Raw genomic sequence first — 17,638 nt, forward strand, 5'->3', positions numbered from 1 at the left:
CCTGGGTTCAGATCCCAGTACCCACAGAGTTGTTCACTCACAGTACCAGAAGATCAGTGCCTCTGTGGGCACCAGGCAATTATGTGGTGCACCTGCATGCATGCAGGCAAGGCACCCATCCACATAAAATAAAATTAAAAAAATCTTTAAAAAATAGTTCTTCTAAGACCCATCTGTTGGCGGTAGTTTCTTTGGGCATAGGGAAACATTTTCATGTCTAGCCTTCACTGGCCTCAGTTCACTGTAAACCTCAGCCTAGACTGCCACTGGAGACTCAAACCATTAGGGCGACATGGGAGGGCCTGGGGCAAACCCTGAGGTACTTGGAGACAGGCTTGCTTCTCCCATTTGTTTATCATGCCTTCATTGGGTACTTTCAGGTTCAGAGTCTCTGAGTATTCAGGCTAGCCCAGTTTGAGGGTAGCAGTAGAAAATTTTGAGAGAAGAGCAAGGTACATTGACAATTTTCAAGACCCTTTCTTTGGAATATACCAGTGGTCTCCATCCGCCTGTCTGTCTATCTATTTATCCTATCTCTATCTATCTATCTATCTATCTATCTATCTATCTATCTATCTATCTATCTATCTATCTATCTATCTATCTGAGTCAGGGTCCATTCAGCCCTGGCTGGCTTCAAGTTCAGGCCAGACTAGCTTCTAATTCAGAGTCCACACGACTCTGCTGCTGGGTGTTGGGATTAAAGTGGGGCCGCACCACACTTGCTGTCCTTTCTTTCCTGAGCTCAAGAGTAGGAGCCAGAGGACGAGGGAGGGCTTTCACCAATGTGTGAAGGAAGATCTGCAGGCTACCCAGCTCAAGTCATGGAGCATGAGCCCCCAAATCTAGGGGTGGGGTGTTCCTGGAACTAGAAAGACACTTCTGATGGAATCTCATTTCCCACAACTGAATAAAATCAGAATTCCTGAGACAATAGTGGAATAAGAATCTGCTGTCTCTTAGTAAGTTCCTAGAAATAAATGAGCTCTTTTGAAAAGGTAACACAAGACGAATGCACACACACACACACACACACACACACACACACACGCGCGCGCGCGCGCACACACACACACACACACACACCCCCCACAAAAGACATCCTGGAAAAGGTGTCCTAAAGATAAAGGATGGTGTGGTTGCTATGGGATGCTACCAGATTAAGCAAAGAAAGGTGTGTGAACTTGGATGCAGGCAACAGAATGGAAGAATATCAAAGAAAGTCTGCCTACTCAGAAGTGTCAGCCAGGGGCTGAGAGTGTAAGTCAGCGGCAGAGCTTACCTACCATGATTCCATCTCTACCACAGGGAGGAAAACGTCCCGCCCAGGCATACCAAATGACCCTAGGGATAGTTCATGAAGAGACAAAACTGATGTTGGCTGACCAAAGTTGAAGTAGAGTGATTGCCTTGGTTGGAGGCTGGGCAGGTTGGAGGATGGTGAAAAGAACACCCTTACCTACATGGTGTAGACAAGGCCATGACTAATCTGCACTGAGGTGCAAGACTGAAGTTTGTATTTTACTTCTACATAAAAAATAAAGTCAGTCTCCTTCCTATGACCTGTGGATCCTACCTACCCTCTCTTGACTTCGGGGAGATCATTTATTCTTTTTACTTATTCTTTGCATTTACCCAGTGCTTGGGAATCAAACCCAGGACCTCCTGCTTGCTAGGCAGGAACTAAGCTGCATCAGTTCCTTCAGTGGTTCCCTGCCTCCCCCTCCAAAGAGATTTTTTTTTTTTTTAAATGCACCAGGGGCAGAATGCTGGAAATACTCCAAGCCGACCCTAGGGGCCAAGGCTGCTGGCCCAGGGCCATGCCTTGACTTGCACATTCCTTGGCTATCTCTGGCCCCTTTGCCCCTGGGACTTCATCCTTCCTCCTCTTCCTCCTTCACTCGTAAGAAGTAAGTGGCCCAGGTCTCGGAGGTTGCTGACCCTTGCTGAACACTGTAGCTGGCCCTCCTGGGTGTGCCTGCCTGGAGGACATCTAGTGCTGATCAAGTTTATCTTAGTCACAGAGCCTCCCTCTTTTATTCTCTCCCTTCAGATCCCAGGACTTCCTGCTTTCTGGCTCTCCTGGAACTTCTGCGGGTCTCCCGCTTTGCTCCTCTCCCAAGAGCCAGTCCTGATAACTACCTACTTTGAGTTTGCAAGTCAACCAGAGAGCTCTTGCTCTTATCGGTCCCCCACACCCCATCTCTGCCCCCCACCTTTTAGCATCACCTATTGGTCCTGTTTCTCGCCCCTCCGCCCCCGACCTGGGGCTTCCTTTAATCTTAAGACATTCCCCCACTTGGTTCCTTGTAGTGCCTGGGGGTAGAGGGTCCTGAGTCACAAAACCCTGTAGCAAGAGCACGCTTGGAGCAAGGCAGAAAGTGAGGGGTACCAATTTTCTCCCAATCTCAGACGCCGGAGGGAACAGAGTCGGGCCCTGGTACTTCCTAAGTGCGGGGTACAGGTTAGAGTGCTTTTCATCCACCGTGCCCTTCCTGGGAGGAGCGTTAGGAGCCTCATTTCGCAGAGGCAGGAACCGCGACACGAGGTTGGAAAGCGGGCATGTGGTCGCTTGGATCTGAACAGCAACTTCCCCGGGGAAACGCCCTATTTCGGCTGCGGGGGCCCGAGGCTGCGCCACACCCTCTCCAGAGTTCCCTCCGGCGCCCCGGCTCAGGAGGGTGCAGGTCTGGCTGCCGCCCGAGAGGGCCGCTTGGGGAAGACAGCCACAAAGCCCCTCGTGGCAGAAGCGGCAGTGCGGGAGACGCGGGCCTCGAGGCGCAGCCCCCCGCGGCGCGCGCAAACTGCGCGGAACTACTTCAGCGGAGCCGCTGCGGGGCCAGAGTCCCAGCGTCGGCCGCACAGGGCTCCGCAGCGAGTGGGGGCCGCCACAGAGCCACGGGGGCCCGCGGGCACGGCCACGTGCTCCCTGCCGGGCTCGCACGCTCAGACGCGCCGGGGCCGCGGGGCCACCGGCAGGCACGCGCGCCCCCGCGCGCACACACCCCCCCGGCACGCACGCCGGCCGCCCCGCCCCCCGCGGCGCCACGCCCTCCCGCGCGCTACGCCACGCCCCCGCGGCGCCGGTCGTCGTCCTCTTATTGGTTGCCCGGTGTATGACGCGCGGCGCCCGGCCCCGCCCTCGTCAGTCACTCGGCGGAGGCGGCGCTGGCGGGGACTAGTCTCGTCCGGAGACTGGCGGCGGCGGCAGCGGCGGCGGCGGCGGCGGCGGCTGGAGCTCGAGCCCAGCGGCGGAGGGCGGGCGGGCGGCGCGGGAGGGCGGGGCCGCTCCGCGACGCTGCGGACCGCGCTTCTCCTCTGAGCGGAGGCGCGCGCAGCTGTGGGGCGCCGGGGCCAGCCGTCCATGACCATGGGCGACAAGAAGAGCCCGACCAGGTACCTGCCGGGCGCCGAAGGGGCGGAAGGGGAGGGCGGCCGCGGCGGGCGGGGACACCGGCGACTAGGCCGGAGCGGCCGCGCGGGGGAGGCGCGCTAAGATGGAGACCCGGGGGCGGAGGGAGGCGGTGTCGCTCCTCTCGGGCCGGCGGCCGTGCGCGCCGCAGCCATGGCGGCTCCTCCTCAGCCGCCCTCCGCCGTCGCCGCTCCGCCCAGACAAAGGGAGATTTAACCAGGTGGGGCGGGCGGGAGGGGCGCGAGCAGGGGCGGGCAGCGCGCGGCGCCGGCCCCCTCCGCGCCGCCGCCCGGCCGTCCCGGCTGCTCGCCGCCTTCGGGATCCGGCCCGCGGCCCGCGCCGCGCCCCCCGCCCCGCGCTCGCGCCCACGAGTCGGCCCGCTTCCTGCGCTCGGCGCGGCCCGCGTGAGCCGTCGCCGCCGTCAGGCGCTCGGTGCCCGGGGCCGGAGGGGGCGCCCGGCTCCGCGTTGCGGGTCGGCCTCTCGCCCCAGTGCCCGCCAGTGGGGTGGATGGGTGGTCGCTGCGAGAAGTTTCCAGCGTCGGATTCCTGTGAATTGACGACGGCTTACCAGCGTTTGTTTTCTCTTCTCTATTCTCTCCTCGGTTCTCCACTCCTCGGAAGGCCAAAAAGACAAGCGAAACCGGCTGCAGACGAAGGCTTTTGGGATTGTAGCGTCTGCACCTTTAGGAACAGCGCCGAAGCCTTTAAATGCAGCATCTGCGATGTGCGGAAAGGCACCTCCACCAGGTACTGGAAGACCTGTGCTAGCTTTTGTTGAAATACTTGTTTTGGCTTTATTTATTGCGCGGAGAGGGGAGTGAGTCGTACTTTCATTATTATTGATCGCCCTCTTGCCAACTTGTTGATTACGACCCTTTCTTAGCATTTGGGGATGGGCGATGTGGTTGGGGTTGCGTGCCATTTCAAGTTGCGTTCAGTGCCTCGTGCTAAAATAAAGGATTTATGGGAGGGATTTTCCCCAGGTTTTCCTCTTGTTTCAGACATTGGATTTATTTGACATTTGCATCCTTTGGCTTGTTGCTATTGGCTCCCACAGGGGAGAGAGAGGAAGGGAATAGTGATGGATCATAGGACATTGGACATTTTGGTATTTGTTGTGTGCAGAGTAGTTTTAATTTGTCCAGAATTAGTTTTTTCCTGAGTTTAATGGTGGTATGGTGGTACAATAAGACTGGGTCATGCCTTTTGTCTGTCTTGGGTTGCAAATATCTCTTTTTTGCACTTGAAGATACATACTGGAGGGTTGGAAAAAGTGTATTTGTGGGGCAAGGGGCCTGCTGATGTGTCTTTTGTTAGTAGCTTATGTAGAATGGTGTGAGATGTTGAGGTGAATAGACTTAAGTTAGTGTTAATGGCTTTGTGTTAAAACATTGAAAGGGATTCATTTATATTAAGATGAGAGTGGTTAACTGCATGTGGTAGCAAATGAGTTCAAACTATTTGTAGAGTAACATTAAAACTAGTTTTATAGTCCTGCAGCTGTTTTAAACTTTCATTTAGAATTTCTGTTGCGAAGAGTTAACGTTATGGCGTTCTTGCTCCCATTTAAAGGGACTGTATTTAGAGCACATAAGAAAGTGAGAGTTAGCTTGGGACTCATCAGGCATCCAGGTTGAAGGCTAAATGTTTCATTACAGCAGGTGCTTGCTTTTGAATAGGCAGCATCCCATTGTGACTAGTTCCACCTGGATGTTCTGAGTGAGGTGCCTTGTCAGGATCTAGTTGCTTTACTTACATCTGGGATTAAGGAGGCTTCAGCTGTAAGTCTTAACTGGAATGAATTGCTCCAGTTACTGGGGAATTTTGTGAATTTCACTAACTCTTAAGAAATGAGACCTTTGAATCAAAACTCAAGAACTGAAGTTTATTTCCCTGTAAGTAGTTTTGTTTTTCTACTAAGATGGCATCTCACTATATTTAGAGCTAATCTGGAACCACAATCCTGTTACTCAGCCTCACTGCACCCAGCTAGTAGGATTTTTTTTATATATATAAGTAAATTCACATTAGTTTTTTGTATCATACTAGATAGATTTTGTTAAGTGGAAAACCCATTTCTTAGGATTTGTTCTGCTGTCTAAAATCGGAGATTCCATCACACAGCATGAAAGTTTAGAAATGTATTTGTTACTTTAAATCAATAGTGACTGTATATTATTTATGAGTAATGTTTTTTACATGTAGAATCCCGCTGAGGCCAAAGCTCTTTATTGTGGTTTTGCCTTGAGTGTTGGTGTAGTTGATGTTCGAGGAAATGACCAGGAAACTAGTAAGAACTTGAGAACTTTGCTGGTGAAGAGAAACTACAGCCAGATTCAAAAGTTTTCGTCTTATGTGTTGCTGGTAATAATTATATCACATTGAAATGCTTTTCAACTTTTGCTTTTATTGAAAAGTCTGATTCACCAACTTTGGAAGCATGTGAAAGGTATTGATTAAAGATTTTGTTTAACGTTTTCAGAGCCACACACAAATGACAGACAGCAATGAAATTTTAACTGGATTGGCATGCTAGGATATTTGAGTCTGTCCATTCCGAAAATGAAGTACCATCTTTTAGGGATTTTTCATACAGTTGAGTGAGTAGGCTTTGAGCGCAGTATGCAGGTGGGAAACCTTCACCAGTTCATGATACTCTTTTTAAAACAATCTTGCTTGGATTTGTTTGTTATCAATACTTAAGTTCGGAAGTCGTCACTAAGTGGAATGCAAGTGACATTTTGAGTTCTGTGTAACTTGTGGGTTTCATATAAAGACGTGAACATGACCAGTGTCCATGCTGTCCTAGCCAGTGCATTGCTTCACTTAATTTTTCTGGGATGTTGGCCATTACAGTATTTTCTCTTGAACCTTTTAAAGTAAATTTACATTTGAGTTTTTAAAAATGTTATTTTTTTTTCTATCCATAATTTTGTTCACAGTTTTCGTCCCAGTCTCAGCCCTCCTTCCAGTCTTGTCCTTACAAATTCATTTCCCTGTTAACCCCTCCTCTTCTCAGAGACAGGGAAGTCCTCCCCACTGGAACGCCACCCCCCATCTAGTTAGGACTAAACACCCCCTTCATTTAAGTCCAACCAGGCAGTCCAGGTAGGGAAGGAGGTCCATGGCAGGCAGCAGAGACAGCCCCCACTCCACAAATTGTTAAGGGACTACATGAAGACCAAGCTGCACTTGTGCTTGTGGGAAGCTTAGTTTGGTTTTTGGTTTGTTTTTGCAGCAGTGGCCATTAAAGTTTGGTCTATAAGAACTTAAAGCCAGCCTGATGGTTAGGGTTGGATGGTGGGTAATAGATGAAAATTGGCAATTTTGAAGTAGTGTGTTTGCTGACACACATAGTTTTGTTGCTCCAAGCTAGTGTTTAAACAGTCTTACCTGGTTGGCTGGCCAGTAGTTACTGTGGAGTTGTTGGTTACTTTTGCCTTTATTGCTGCTGGCACCAGTCAGTCAATCCAGGAAAACAGCTTTAAGTTAGTAATAGTCACCTAGGACACAGCTATTTGCCCTTTGTGGGTGGCATTGATGTTCCTCAATTTAAGTGGGAAAATACTGCCCATCATCTAAAGAGTGTCTGTAAAATTCCTAGGATATGAAAGATGCTGCTGAGAAGGGGGTGTGTGTGTGTGTGTGTGTGTGTGTGTGTGTGTGTGTGTGTGTTGTATAACATGAGGTTAGAATAGTCTGGCTTGGAAATCAATTAAAAGGAACCCTCGGCCCCTTTCCTTTAGGGAAAGAAAAACTGATTTCTAGACAATCAGCTGCTAGCTTTTTACTTCTATTAGGATGTGCAGTAGTAATTCTAAATCTACAGTTAGAACTGAATTATTCTAGAATAGGGACTTTGGAATAACATGAAGCAGAGCGAAAAGGACAGTCAGAAATCCCAAGGGAATAGGAATAGACATTTATCTAGTGGGATTGTCTGAGGGCAAAAGATATCTTTATACATTTGTTCATTATTTATGAATGATCCTGCTGGGCTAAGGTCTGTATTTTAGAGGTAATTACTACATATATGTTGTGTGTGTGTATATATATGTATATATATATTATTTATTTATTTATTTATTTATTTTTTGAGATGGGGTCTTGAATTGCCTGTAATTGGCTATATAGCTTAGGCTGGCTTTGAACTCCTGGCTTGCTCCCTTGTTAGTCTCGATAGTTCTGGTATTATAGATTATGTGCCATTAACTCTGGCCTTCCCTAGTTTATAATTCCTTTCCTAACCATATTTTCCCATTCTTTAATCCTTAGCTGATATTTAAAAATATTTTTTAGTTATGTGTTAGGTATATAGGTATGTATGTGCAGGTGAGCAAAGGCATCACATTCCCTGGACCAGCTGGATTGTTAGCTGCCTGATTTAGATCCTAGGACTCAACTCTTGTCTGAGCCATCTCTCCTGTCCCTCGTGTGTGTGTGTGTGTGTGTGTGTGTGTGTGTGTGTGTGTGTGTGTGTGTGTGTGTGTGTTCCCCAGCTGAGGACTGAACCAGGGCCTTGCGCTTGCTAGGCAAGCACTCTACCACTGAGCTAAATCCCCAACCCCCCTCTCCTGTTTTTTAAAAAATTATTATTACTATTTTTTTAAGAGCTTTATTGGAGATTGGGGATGTACTTTACATATATACCAATCAGTCATCATGAGTGCAATTAAGTGATTTTTCTTAGTCATTTGAAAGAGTACAGCTGTCAACGCATTCCAGGTTTTAGAACATTGCCATAATGTAAGTTGATTTCCTATGTGGTGATACATAGTAAAGTTAACTCTAAAGCAGTAATAGACTGCCAGGAGGTTGCCTCCCTACCATGGTGTTACACCCAGCTTTGCAAGAGGGAGAAATAAAGGAGCTTTTTTTTGTATGTGCAAGATAGCAGGTGGGTGGGAGAGAAACAGGATCCCTTTCCTAGGTAGCTTGAAGTAGTATTTCTTACCCTCTTAATGAAGAGGGAAGGAAAAGTAAAGCATTGTAAATGCATGAACTGTGCTGGAGAGATGACTCAGTGGCTATGAACACTTGACTGCTCTTCTTCCAGAAGTCCTGAGTTCAATTCTCAGCAACCATAATGGCTCACAACCATCTGTAATGGAACCAAATGCTCTCTTCTGGTGTGTTTGGACAGGGTACTCACATAAAATAAAATCTTTTAAAAAAAATAAATGCATGAACTAATATAACTTTGTGCTACTGATGTTTTTAAATTGTTGGACAGAATAACTTCCTAGACATGATGGTAGACTGGTTTTGTGACCTTGTTTTTTTCTCTGAATGAAATGTTCTCTTTTAAAATAGAATTTATTGGAACACTGCTATATATTCTTGTCCGTGATTGTTAACTTTGCTAGTAGTGGTACATCTTTTCCTCCAGCTGTTACTTAAATTGCACTACTTTGAGAAATTGGGAATAAATCACTATAGGTTCAACTTGGTTGTTTTTGTTTTCCAGATTTTACTTTTTTTTTTTTTTTAAACATTCTTTTTATGTGTGCACATTCACTACATGGCACATTGGGCTCTTCCACCGTACCTGGTCATTCCTTGTATCTGCAGAGTTTGTACATGTCCCAGTAATCCTGATCTGCATATTTTGTGTTGAATTGAAAAGTCTTATTTAATCCCTGATTATTTAAAATACTGCCACTGTGAAAAGATTACATTGTTTTTAGACCTTTGTAGACTGCAGAAAGAAGGAAAAATTTTAAGCTGACTTATAACAGTTGTAGAGAAATAATTAGCTTTATAGAGATATTCAGGGTATTGAATTGGAAGTCAGAGAAGTGACTGTTAGTATAAAATTGTGTTTGAGAGCTTCAGAATTTTTCGCTTTGCAACTTTGGACTTCCCTTATAAAGATGCCTTGACAACTCAGTCTTCTGAAAATCACTAATTACTGCAGAAGCTTGTTGGGAAAGCCACAATATAGTTATGATGTTTGTTGGAACCCTTTAAAGGGCATCTTTCTGGCGGTACATTTCAGACAGCAAGATTTCCAGGCCTCTTACCCATATTTCCTGAGAATCCACAACTGTGGTTTTGCACCTTGAGTCACATTGACTTCATTGTAGTGTTTTTCTTTAATAAAAACAATCTGTAAAGTACATTAAGAAAATTCCCTGTATTTGAGATCATCAAACCTTACCCAGCCTCTCAAACTGATGTGCCTTTCAGAGCTGGGGGTTTACAAGATCACTCTTAAAACAAAATTGGCTAATTATTTTGTTATTGCATTGAACTTACTGTTTACTTCGTGTGCTTGGTGTCCTTAAAATAAATTACTTGGGTAGTTGTGGCCATTTGACAAGTTTTTATTGTGTACCTAACTGTCTGGGCTCTGTGTATGCACAGTGATGCAAAGACAGGTGAACTTCTATTCTCTTTGAGCTTGAACTCCTATGGAGAGGGAAGAGAAAATATAAACAGAAAACAGATCATTTCAACTAGTGACATGAGCCCTGTGAAGAGTGTGGTAATGAGAAGCACAGAGGAATGAGGGCTGGACTGGTAGAGGCTGTTCTACATATAGACAGACATGCTGCTGTGTGATTTCCCTCCCTGTTCAGGTGTGGTGATGCTGTTTGCTTTTGGAGTCAGGAGAGAGTTCTGCCAGTTTATGTGTGTTTTTTTTTAAAGTTCAGATGTTTGCATTGCTGGCTTTGGGGTCTTACTTAGGGTATTCAATTTTCCTTAGTTGTATGTTATATACTATATACACAGGCCTGTTAATACCTTGCAATGTTTTTTAATCACCAGGATAGGAAATATATCACTGTATTACTGCACATTAATTATGTGCTTCAGGGCTTAGAAACCAAACCTTCAGTTTCAGTAGCTACCAAAAGACTACCAGAACTAGCTCCTTTCCTAAGTTCTCAGAGTAGTAGTAGGGCTCTTGAGCTGATAACATTCTGATGTCTTTCTGGCCTGTTTTTTCTTTTGTTGTTGTTGCTTTGCTTTTCTCCTTGGTGGTGTTGTCTTTGCTCCTTTGATGTAGTGACTGTGTCACCTGTTTGTAGTGTACAAGTTTAAAGGCTTGATGAATTGCTACAAAGTGGGTGCATGTTTGTAACTTGCTGTTCCAGATTCTTCATGAAATTGTTTGGAGAACATTCCCAGAAACTCCCATTACTGGCTCATGTTCTATCATTGGTAATTAGTTTCCCTTAATATTTTAAGTTCTGTGAGAGGAGTCCTTCATCATCTACTCATTGTCCTGTTGCTGTGAAGAGTTCATTTATTTTACCCGTGCTGTTTTACTCTCAGGCCATCTGAGTGCTCTAAGCAGCTGCCCTCAGACCCTCCCCTCCTCTCCCTCCCTTCCCCTCCTCTCCCTTCCCCTCCCCTCACTTCCCCTCCTTCTTTCTGACAGAATCTATTTATGATGTAGACCAGTATCTCAAGAGATACTAAACTCAGACCCCTGATCTGGGCCTGGGAGGTAGCTGAGTTGGTCAGCCTGTTATCTCATCTAAAGTTGCTACCAGCAAGAGGCAGGGGCAGTTCTTCCATTTTCTTTTTTTATTTACTATATATGAGTGCACTGTAGCCGTCTTCAGACACACCAGAAGAGGGCATCAGATCCCATTACAGGTGGTTGTGAGCCACCATGTGGTTGCTGGGAGTTAAACTCAGGACCTCTGGAAGAGCAGTCCAAGCTCTTAACCACTGAGCCATCTCTCCAGCCCAAGTTCTCCCATTTTCATGTCCTCAGGGGGGCAGGCTCACCAGCACCCCACCACCAGGTGCTGCCTAGGTGAGGGGCAGAGCTAGCTCTCCTGCTTTCTCATGGCTTTAGGGTCAGCTCTGCTTCAGGCATCAAGGTGCAAGGGGAAATAGTCTTAACTTTGTGAATGAGATTTAAGGTATGACACTTCTAGGTCATAAAAGGGAGTTTATTCTCATCTCACTGTTTTTTGTTTAGCAATTTTTCTTTTTGTTTGTGTTTTTGAGCTGGAGTCTTGACTAGCTAGGGTTGACCCTGGTACTCAGTATGTAGCCCAGGCTAGCCTTGAATAGTTCTCTTGCCTCAGCCTCCCAAAGCTTTCAGGAGAACTCTTTTAAGAACTTGGATTGAAAAAGATCAGAGCATCATGTAGTACCCAATGATGGGAAAGACCAAGTGAGGTGACTGTAATGCTGGTCATGGTGTGATTAAAGTGGAAACAGTCTCTTCCTTGAAGAGAAGGACTCATCATTGTTTTTGAATGTAAGATTGGTTGTATAGACTGGTTCATGCTGGGCTCAAACTCATGCTTGTCAGCCTCCTTCCCTGGACTAATGGACCACAACTGGTCTGTACTACTATATATAATAGTTTCTTTCACCTCTTTTTAACTCTTCAGGTGCTTGCTTAGGATTCAAATGCTTTGAGTTCCCAGAGACGATTGTTCATAGTTAGAGTCATAATGGTCATCTTCCTCCTCCTCATTATTACTACCTCATTGTCTCCATGCTTGTGTACATATGACAAATATACCTGCTTCTCCACTTTAACAGCTTAAAGGCTGAGTTCTGAGAGTGTTTTCCAAAGGGACCTCACAAATCCTGCCACACAGACCACTCACAAATCCTGCTTCAAATTGTTTCCTGGCTTGCATTGCTTTTAGGAGGGAATCTAAATCCTGAATATCTCAAGACTTTTGTAGTTTGGTCTTTTCCTATGTCTTCAGACTTCTGCAAGCAGCGTGCAACCAGTACTCCATTTGCCCTCTATACAGAGTGTGTTTGTTCCATACCACACTGTCTTCTGAGTGTGGACTGTGATGTCTCACTTCTTACATCCATTTATCCTTCCTGTTTCCTCCCTCCCTCCCTCCCTTTCTTTCTTTCTTTCTTTCTTCTCTTCCTTTTTAAAAATTTATTATTCTATGTGAGTTGGTGCTTTGCATGTATGTGGGTCTGTGTGAGGGTGATCTCTGGAACTAGAGTTACACACTTGTAAGCTACCATGTGGGTGCTGAGAATTGAACTTGGGCCCCCTGGAAGAGCATCAGGTGTTCTTAACTGCCGGGCCATCTCTCCAGGCTTTTTCCCCTCCCTCGGTTTTCTTTTTTTGTTTTGTTTTGTTTTTTAAAGACAGGGTTTCTTGTCTTAGCCCTGATTGTCCTGGACCAGTCTGGCCTCAGACACAAGAATTTACCTGTCTCTGACTCCAGAGTGCTGGGATTAAAGGTGTGTGCCATCTCTGCCCCCTTCTGTTTTCTTTTTAAGGGTTTTTCTTTTTTGTGTGTTCGGCTGATGTGTCTGTCCTTCCAGATGGCCTTCCATGAAACCTTTTTGCACCCATTCTGTCATGCATGTATCAGCTGTATTTTTATTTGATTGCCAGTGTGCCTTTTTTCATCTTTTGGAGAACAGGGTTTTTTTTTCCCCCCTTTTTTAAAACAGTTTTGTTTTCCTGTCTTATAATATACCCTGGCACTTCTAGGGGTTCACAGATGTTTGCTGTATAGAGTAAATAAAGAGTCGGAGAAATATATAGTTCTTTTGTTGGGGTTCAAAAGCCATTACCTCGTTTGTGCTAGAGCAACACCCTCACCAGTTTTGAGTTCTTAATGTTCTTTTCATATATGAGGGCTTGTTTTTAGTGTTACTGGGTTAGGTGAACATTGTCTTGCTGAAGTGTGCCCCTAAGAGTAATAACATTCCTATTTTTGGTTTTGTTTTCTAAACAAATACTGAGACTTAAATATAAGATTAAAAAGTATTGGAGGCAGGCAGTAGTGCATTTAAAGTAGTTCCTGGAGTGCTTTTTTTGAGTTGTGGTGCTTTGTGGCAAACTTGAATATCAACTGTCAATAAGTATTATCTTAGTAGTCCAGGTGGTGGTTTTAGCTGCCAGAAGTCGTTGGGAAGTCTGGAAATGAAGCAAGGGGTTGAGTGTATGGGATAAACCGATTTTGAAGAGGCAGATTGCTTGTTTCTAAACTGGCACTTATTGCTGCTTACAGATGGTCAGAGAACACTGACCAATATTCGAAGCCCTCTGTCCATTCTGCCATTACAGTGTGTCTATAACTTGATGTTATACCTCCTACATACATAGGGTAGGTAGCCTCATCTTTGTACCCGTTGTTCACTTTTGTGTTAGATAATGTGGAGTAATTATGTTTTGTTGAATTCTTGATACATTCACTTCATTTACTTAGCTATACTTTGATTTCCATGCAGTGTTGACACTATAGTGGCAAAAATGAACCCAGTAAATTATGGCAGTTGTGGATATGCTATAGGGTTACTCAGAAATTTAGAGTTAGAATCATAAGGTAAACAGGTGGCATTTTAAGCAGGGTTAGATAAAGCTTTCTCTTTTCCTCTTAGCCAATTTACAATATCTGTTTTATCTTGTGATTGGACGAGAAAAAGAAAAACAGTGGAAGGTATACAGGGATATGTAATAAAGCATCTGAGTCAAAACTTAATGTATTTTTCTATACAATTAGAGCATGCAGCATATAGTGACCTTTGGAAGGACACAAGATTGAGGGAATGCTAGTTTCCTCAACATGACGAATCTTAATGTGGTGGTTAGTCATAGAGAGAAAACAAACTTGGTGACTGCTTTCTAAGAACAGCTCAGATGTTGCATGTAGGGTGTGAGGTTTACTAGCTCTTTTTTACTAAAACTCAGCTACCGCAGGTACTGAAAGAATATGGCAAGTTAGATACTCTTGCTTGGCTCTAGCAATCCAGAACCCTTTAGTGGTTTACATAACCTGTAAGGAAAAGGGTGCCATTTAGACTGACTGCAGGATTCAGATTTTTTGACCAGTTCCTGAGTCTTGTTGTCTTACACATGTGGTAGATTGGCCAAACATTAGGTGACTCAACTTTGGTTCTTAGGAAGACCATCTAGTGTTCATCACAGCTGAGCCATTTCCATAGCCCATTAGTTTTTACTGACTGTATGAGTAAAGAAAATGTCAGTAAAGATTGATGATAAACTAACCAGTGGTGGTGCATGTCTTTAATTCCAGCACTTGGGAGACAGAGACAGGCTGATGTGAGTTCCAGGATAGTCAGCTACACAGAGAAACTTTGTCTCTAAAGTGGGGGAGGGGAAAAAAGACTATTTAGAGACTAAACAAAAATAGAGACACTTCTTGTTTGTCAGCAACTAAAATGTTTTTGAGGAATTTAGTTATTGGACCAGAAATACTTGTACATTTTCCCTGGTGCTATGTAAAAAATAGGAGGTTTTGTTAAAAGTGACAAAATACGGTAGTAACACATGGGAATGGGAGGTGAGCTGTATGAAAGATTTCAAAACTTTGATATAGCTCACTTAGGATGCATTTAAGAAATAAGTTTTGTGAACACTTTGTGCTTACAAATTTCTTATTTGTAAGAGTAAAGTTGAAAATCTGCTTTGTTGTAGAGTGTATTATAGAAGAACTAAGATTTTTTTTTTAATTTTTTATCAACACCTTACTCAAATCCTCCACTGAAGAACAGATTTATATAGGTTCATGGCTCTCAAAAGTTATCCCGTGGAAACACCTGTTGGATTGTGTAAACGCATTGCTGGATCTTAATCCCAAGAGTCTTCAGTAAGCAAATGTGAAGTAGGACCCAGAACTTAGAGTGGGTTTTCAGGCAGTGTCATGCTGCTGGTCTGTGGAACTCATCTTAGAATTGCTGGTTCACATTGTTGTTTCTACAGCTTTTCCTACTTAGGACCTCAGTATAAAGGCATGTAAACTAGGCATAGAAATCAAATACTTGAGGATAATACTATAAATTTATCTTAAAATTCTTTGTATATTGATTTTACTATTAGAGACAAGCTAATTTGTATACTATAACCAGGTAGATGTACTTAGTTTATATATATATATATATATATATATATATATATAATAAATATAAAACAATATTGGATATGTGAAACATAAAAAATACTTTTGTTTTCAGAATTGTGATTTTTTTTTTTTTTTTAAATAATCAATTCTGAGAATGCTGTATCACAAATGTGTAGCACAGAATGGCAGAAAGATGTTTAGGGCCATCTCAGAAGTTGTCATGTCTTTCTTATTCCAAAACCAAAATTTATTGAGCCTTTTTTAAAAAATGAAATTCAAATGAACTCAGTTTGTATTTGTATTTTCCCAGTCAGGGTTCATTTGCTGTAGCTAGCTCTGTAGAACAGGCTGGCCTTGAACTCAGATCTTCAACTGCCTCTGCCTCCTGAGTGCTGCGACTAAAGGTGTGTGCCACCACTACCAGCTTTGTACCTTTTTACTTCATTTTGGGTCAAACTAAGTTTTAAAATATTTTAAATTAAAAAGAAAAAGAACTGTATGTTTACACGAGTGCAGGTACCCACAGAAACCAGACAAGAGGGCATTGGATCCTCTGGACCTGGAGTATTTTGTCATACGCTGCTCATCTGTGGGTACTGTGAGCCAAACTCTGGTCCTCTACAAAAGCAGTACGAGTTCTCTTGAGGAACCCAATTTTTAAGTTAACATTAAAGGAAACACAGAGGTCCTCCTGCCTCTGCCTCAAGAGCTAGCAGTCAAGGAAGACTGAAACACTGATCTTAAAAAAAAGATTTCAGGGCTGGAGAGATGGCTCAGTGGTTAAAGAGCACTATGACTGCTCTTCCAGAGGTCCTGAGTTCAAATCCCAGCAACCACATGATGGCTTATAATCATCTATGAGATCTGCTATGCTGTCTTCTGGTGTGTCTGAAGGCAACTACAGTGTACTTATAAATAAATCCTTTAAAAAAGATCTTTTGATGTGATGTGTTATTTTGTGTGAAGTGACTTGGTAGCGGGGATCAAGAGGCATAATATCCCCAAATAAAGCTTGGGGTGTGTATGCTGTGGCACAGTTAGTTACTCAAAACATAAAAAGGGAAGAGTTTATTTCTCAGCACAAAGAATTGTTATTTTAAAAGTTTGAATTGTTTGGGTCATTTGGTCATTTAAACATTACATACATGCATAACATTATGCCTCATGATTATTCCAAGGGTCAAAAACTTAAAAATTCAAAATAATTTTGGAAATTATAAAGCATAAAGATTGGCATTTAACTCCTTGAGTATGCCTATGCTAATGGTCTTTTATTAGTTCTGATACCATTATAATTACCATGTGTATTACATGGAGGCTGAAAGGTGATGATTAGACAGGATCACAGTATACTTCTTGCAATTTTCTGTGAGTCTGTAAATGAGTCTAGAAAATGCTTAGGAAAGGATATGTAAGGGGCAGGAGAGATGGCTTGGTGGTTAAGAGCAAAGACTGCTTTTGCAGAGGACCCAGGTTCAGCTCAACAACCATCTGTAACTCCAGTTCCAGGGGGGCAGAAACCCTTTTCTGACTTCCATGGATACTAGGCATGTATGTGGTGGAACATGTACTTTTTTAAAAAAAGAAAAATGGAGCTGGAGAAATGGCTCAGCGATTAAGAGCAATGACAACTCTTAACAGAAGTCCTGAGTTCAATTCCCAGCAACCACATGGTGGCTCACAACCATCTGTAATGAGATCTGATACCCTCTTCTGGTAGGTCTGAAGATAGTGTACTTAACAAAAAACAAATAAATTAATCTTTATAAAAATGTAAATTGTGGTTTGATTGATTGTACAACTACTGTTGCAGACCCCTGAACATAGCCCATTAGCATGGTATTCTGGATCAGTTATTTGAATAGTGCTCTATACTTCCCACATCACTTTTATGTCTTTTTCCCTAGTATTAATATTTGAAGCAGTTTTGGGAGGTAGCTGCTACTAGATTCAGTAGGAATAGTTCAGTAGTTTAGTAGGATAGGAAAGGCGATGAACTTAAGAACCAGCTAGGTGTACAAAATATTTGTAGTAACCTTTACCCAGCATCTTCACAACATTCCATCTTTTCTAGGGCTATTTCCATTCAAAGAGAGCAATATTACAATGCTTGTTCAGAATCCTGGAAAAAAGCCTAGTCGCAGAGCCTGTAATGTGTAGTTAACACTGTATAGATTAAAGAGATTCATTTTACTTATTCCTATGTTTCTTTTTCTTTGTGTTTCTTATTCTTCTCATCCTGACTTCTCGAGAAAGAATGCCTTTAAATATAGACAGTGCATAGTATTTTCTGCCTTGAAATCAAAGGGGTTGTTCATTACTTGACTTAGAAAATCACACAATTCCTGGAAAGAACTTTTTATTATTAAAATGACCAGCGCAAAGCAATGAGTTGTGAACTCTGTAT

The 17,638-nt window shown here is 43.6% G+C and overlaps 1 protein-coding gene across 1 annotated transcript in view; it reads left to right on the forward strand.

The window, feature by feature from the left end:
- Window positions 1–3,259: 3,259 nt before the first annotated feature.
- The window catches only part of Rybp (RING1 and YY1 binding protein), a 50,936-nt gene continuing 36,557 nt past the window's right edge, over window positions 3,260–17,638 (forward strand). Inside the window, exons 1-2 of the mRNA XM_032906016.1 lie at window positions 3,260–3,396; window positions 4,034–4,159. Of these exons, the coding sequence (XP_032761907.1) occupies window positions 3,365–3,396; window positions 4,034–4,159 (158 nt within the window). The 5' untranslated portion in view covers window positions 3,260–3,364. The remainder of the gene's footprint in view (window positions 3,397–4,033; window positions 4,160–17,638) is intronic.

Source organism: Rattus rattus, chromosome 6 (assembly GCF_011064425.1).
Source record: "Rattus rattus isolate New Zealand chromosome 6, Rrattus_CSIRO_v1, whole genome shotgun sequence".
Taxonomy (NCBI): domain Eukaryota; kingdom Metazoa; phylum Chordata; class Mammalia; order Rodentia; family Muridae; genus Rattus; species Rattus rattus.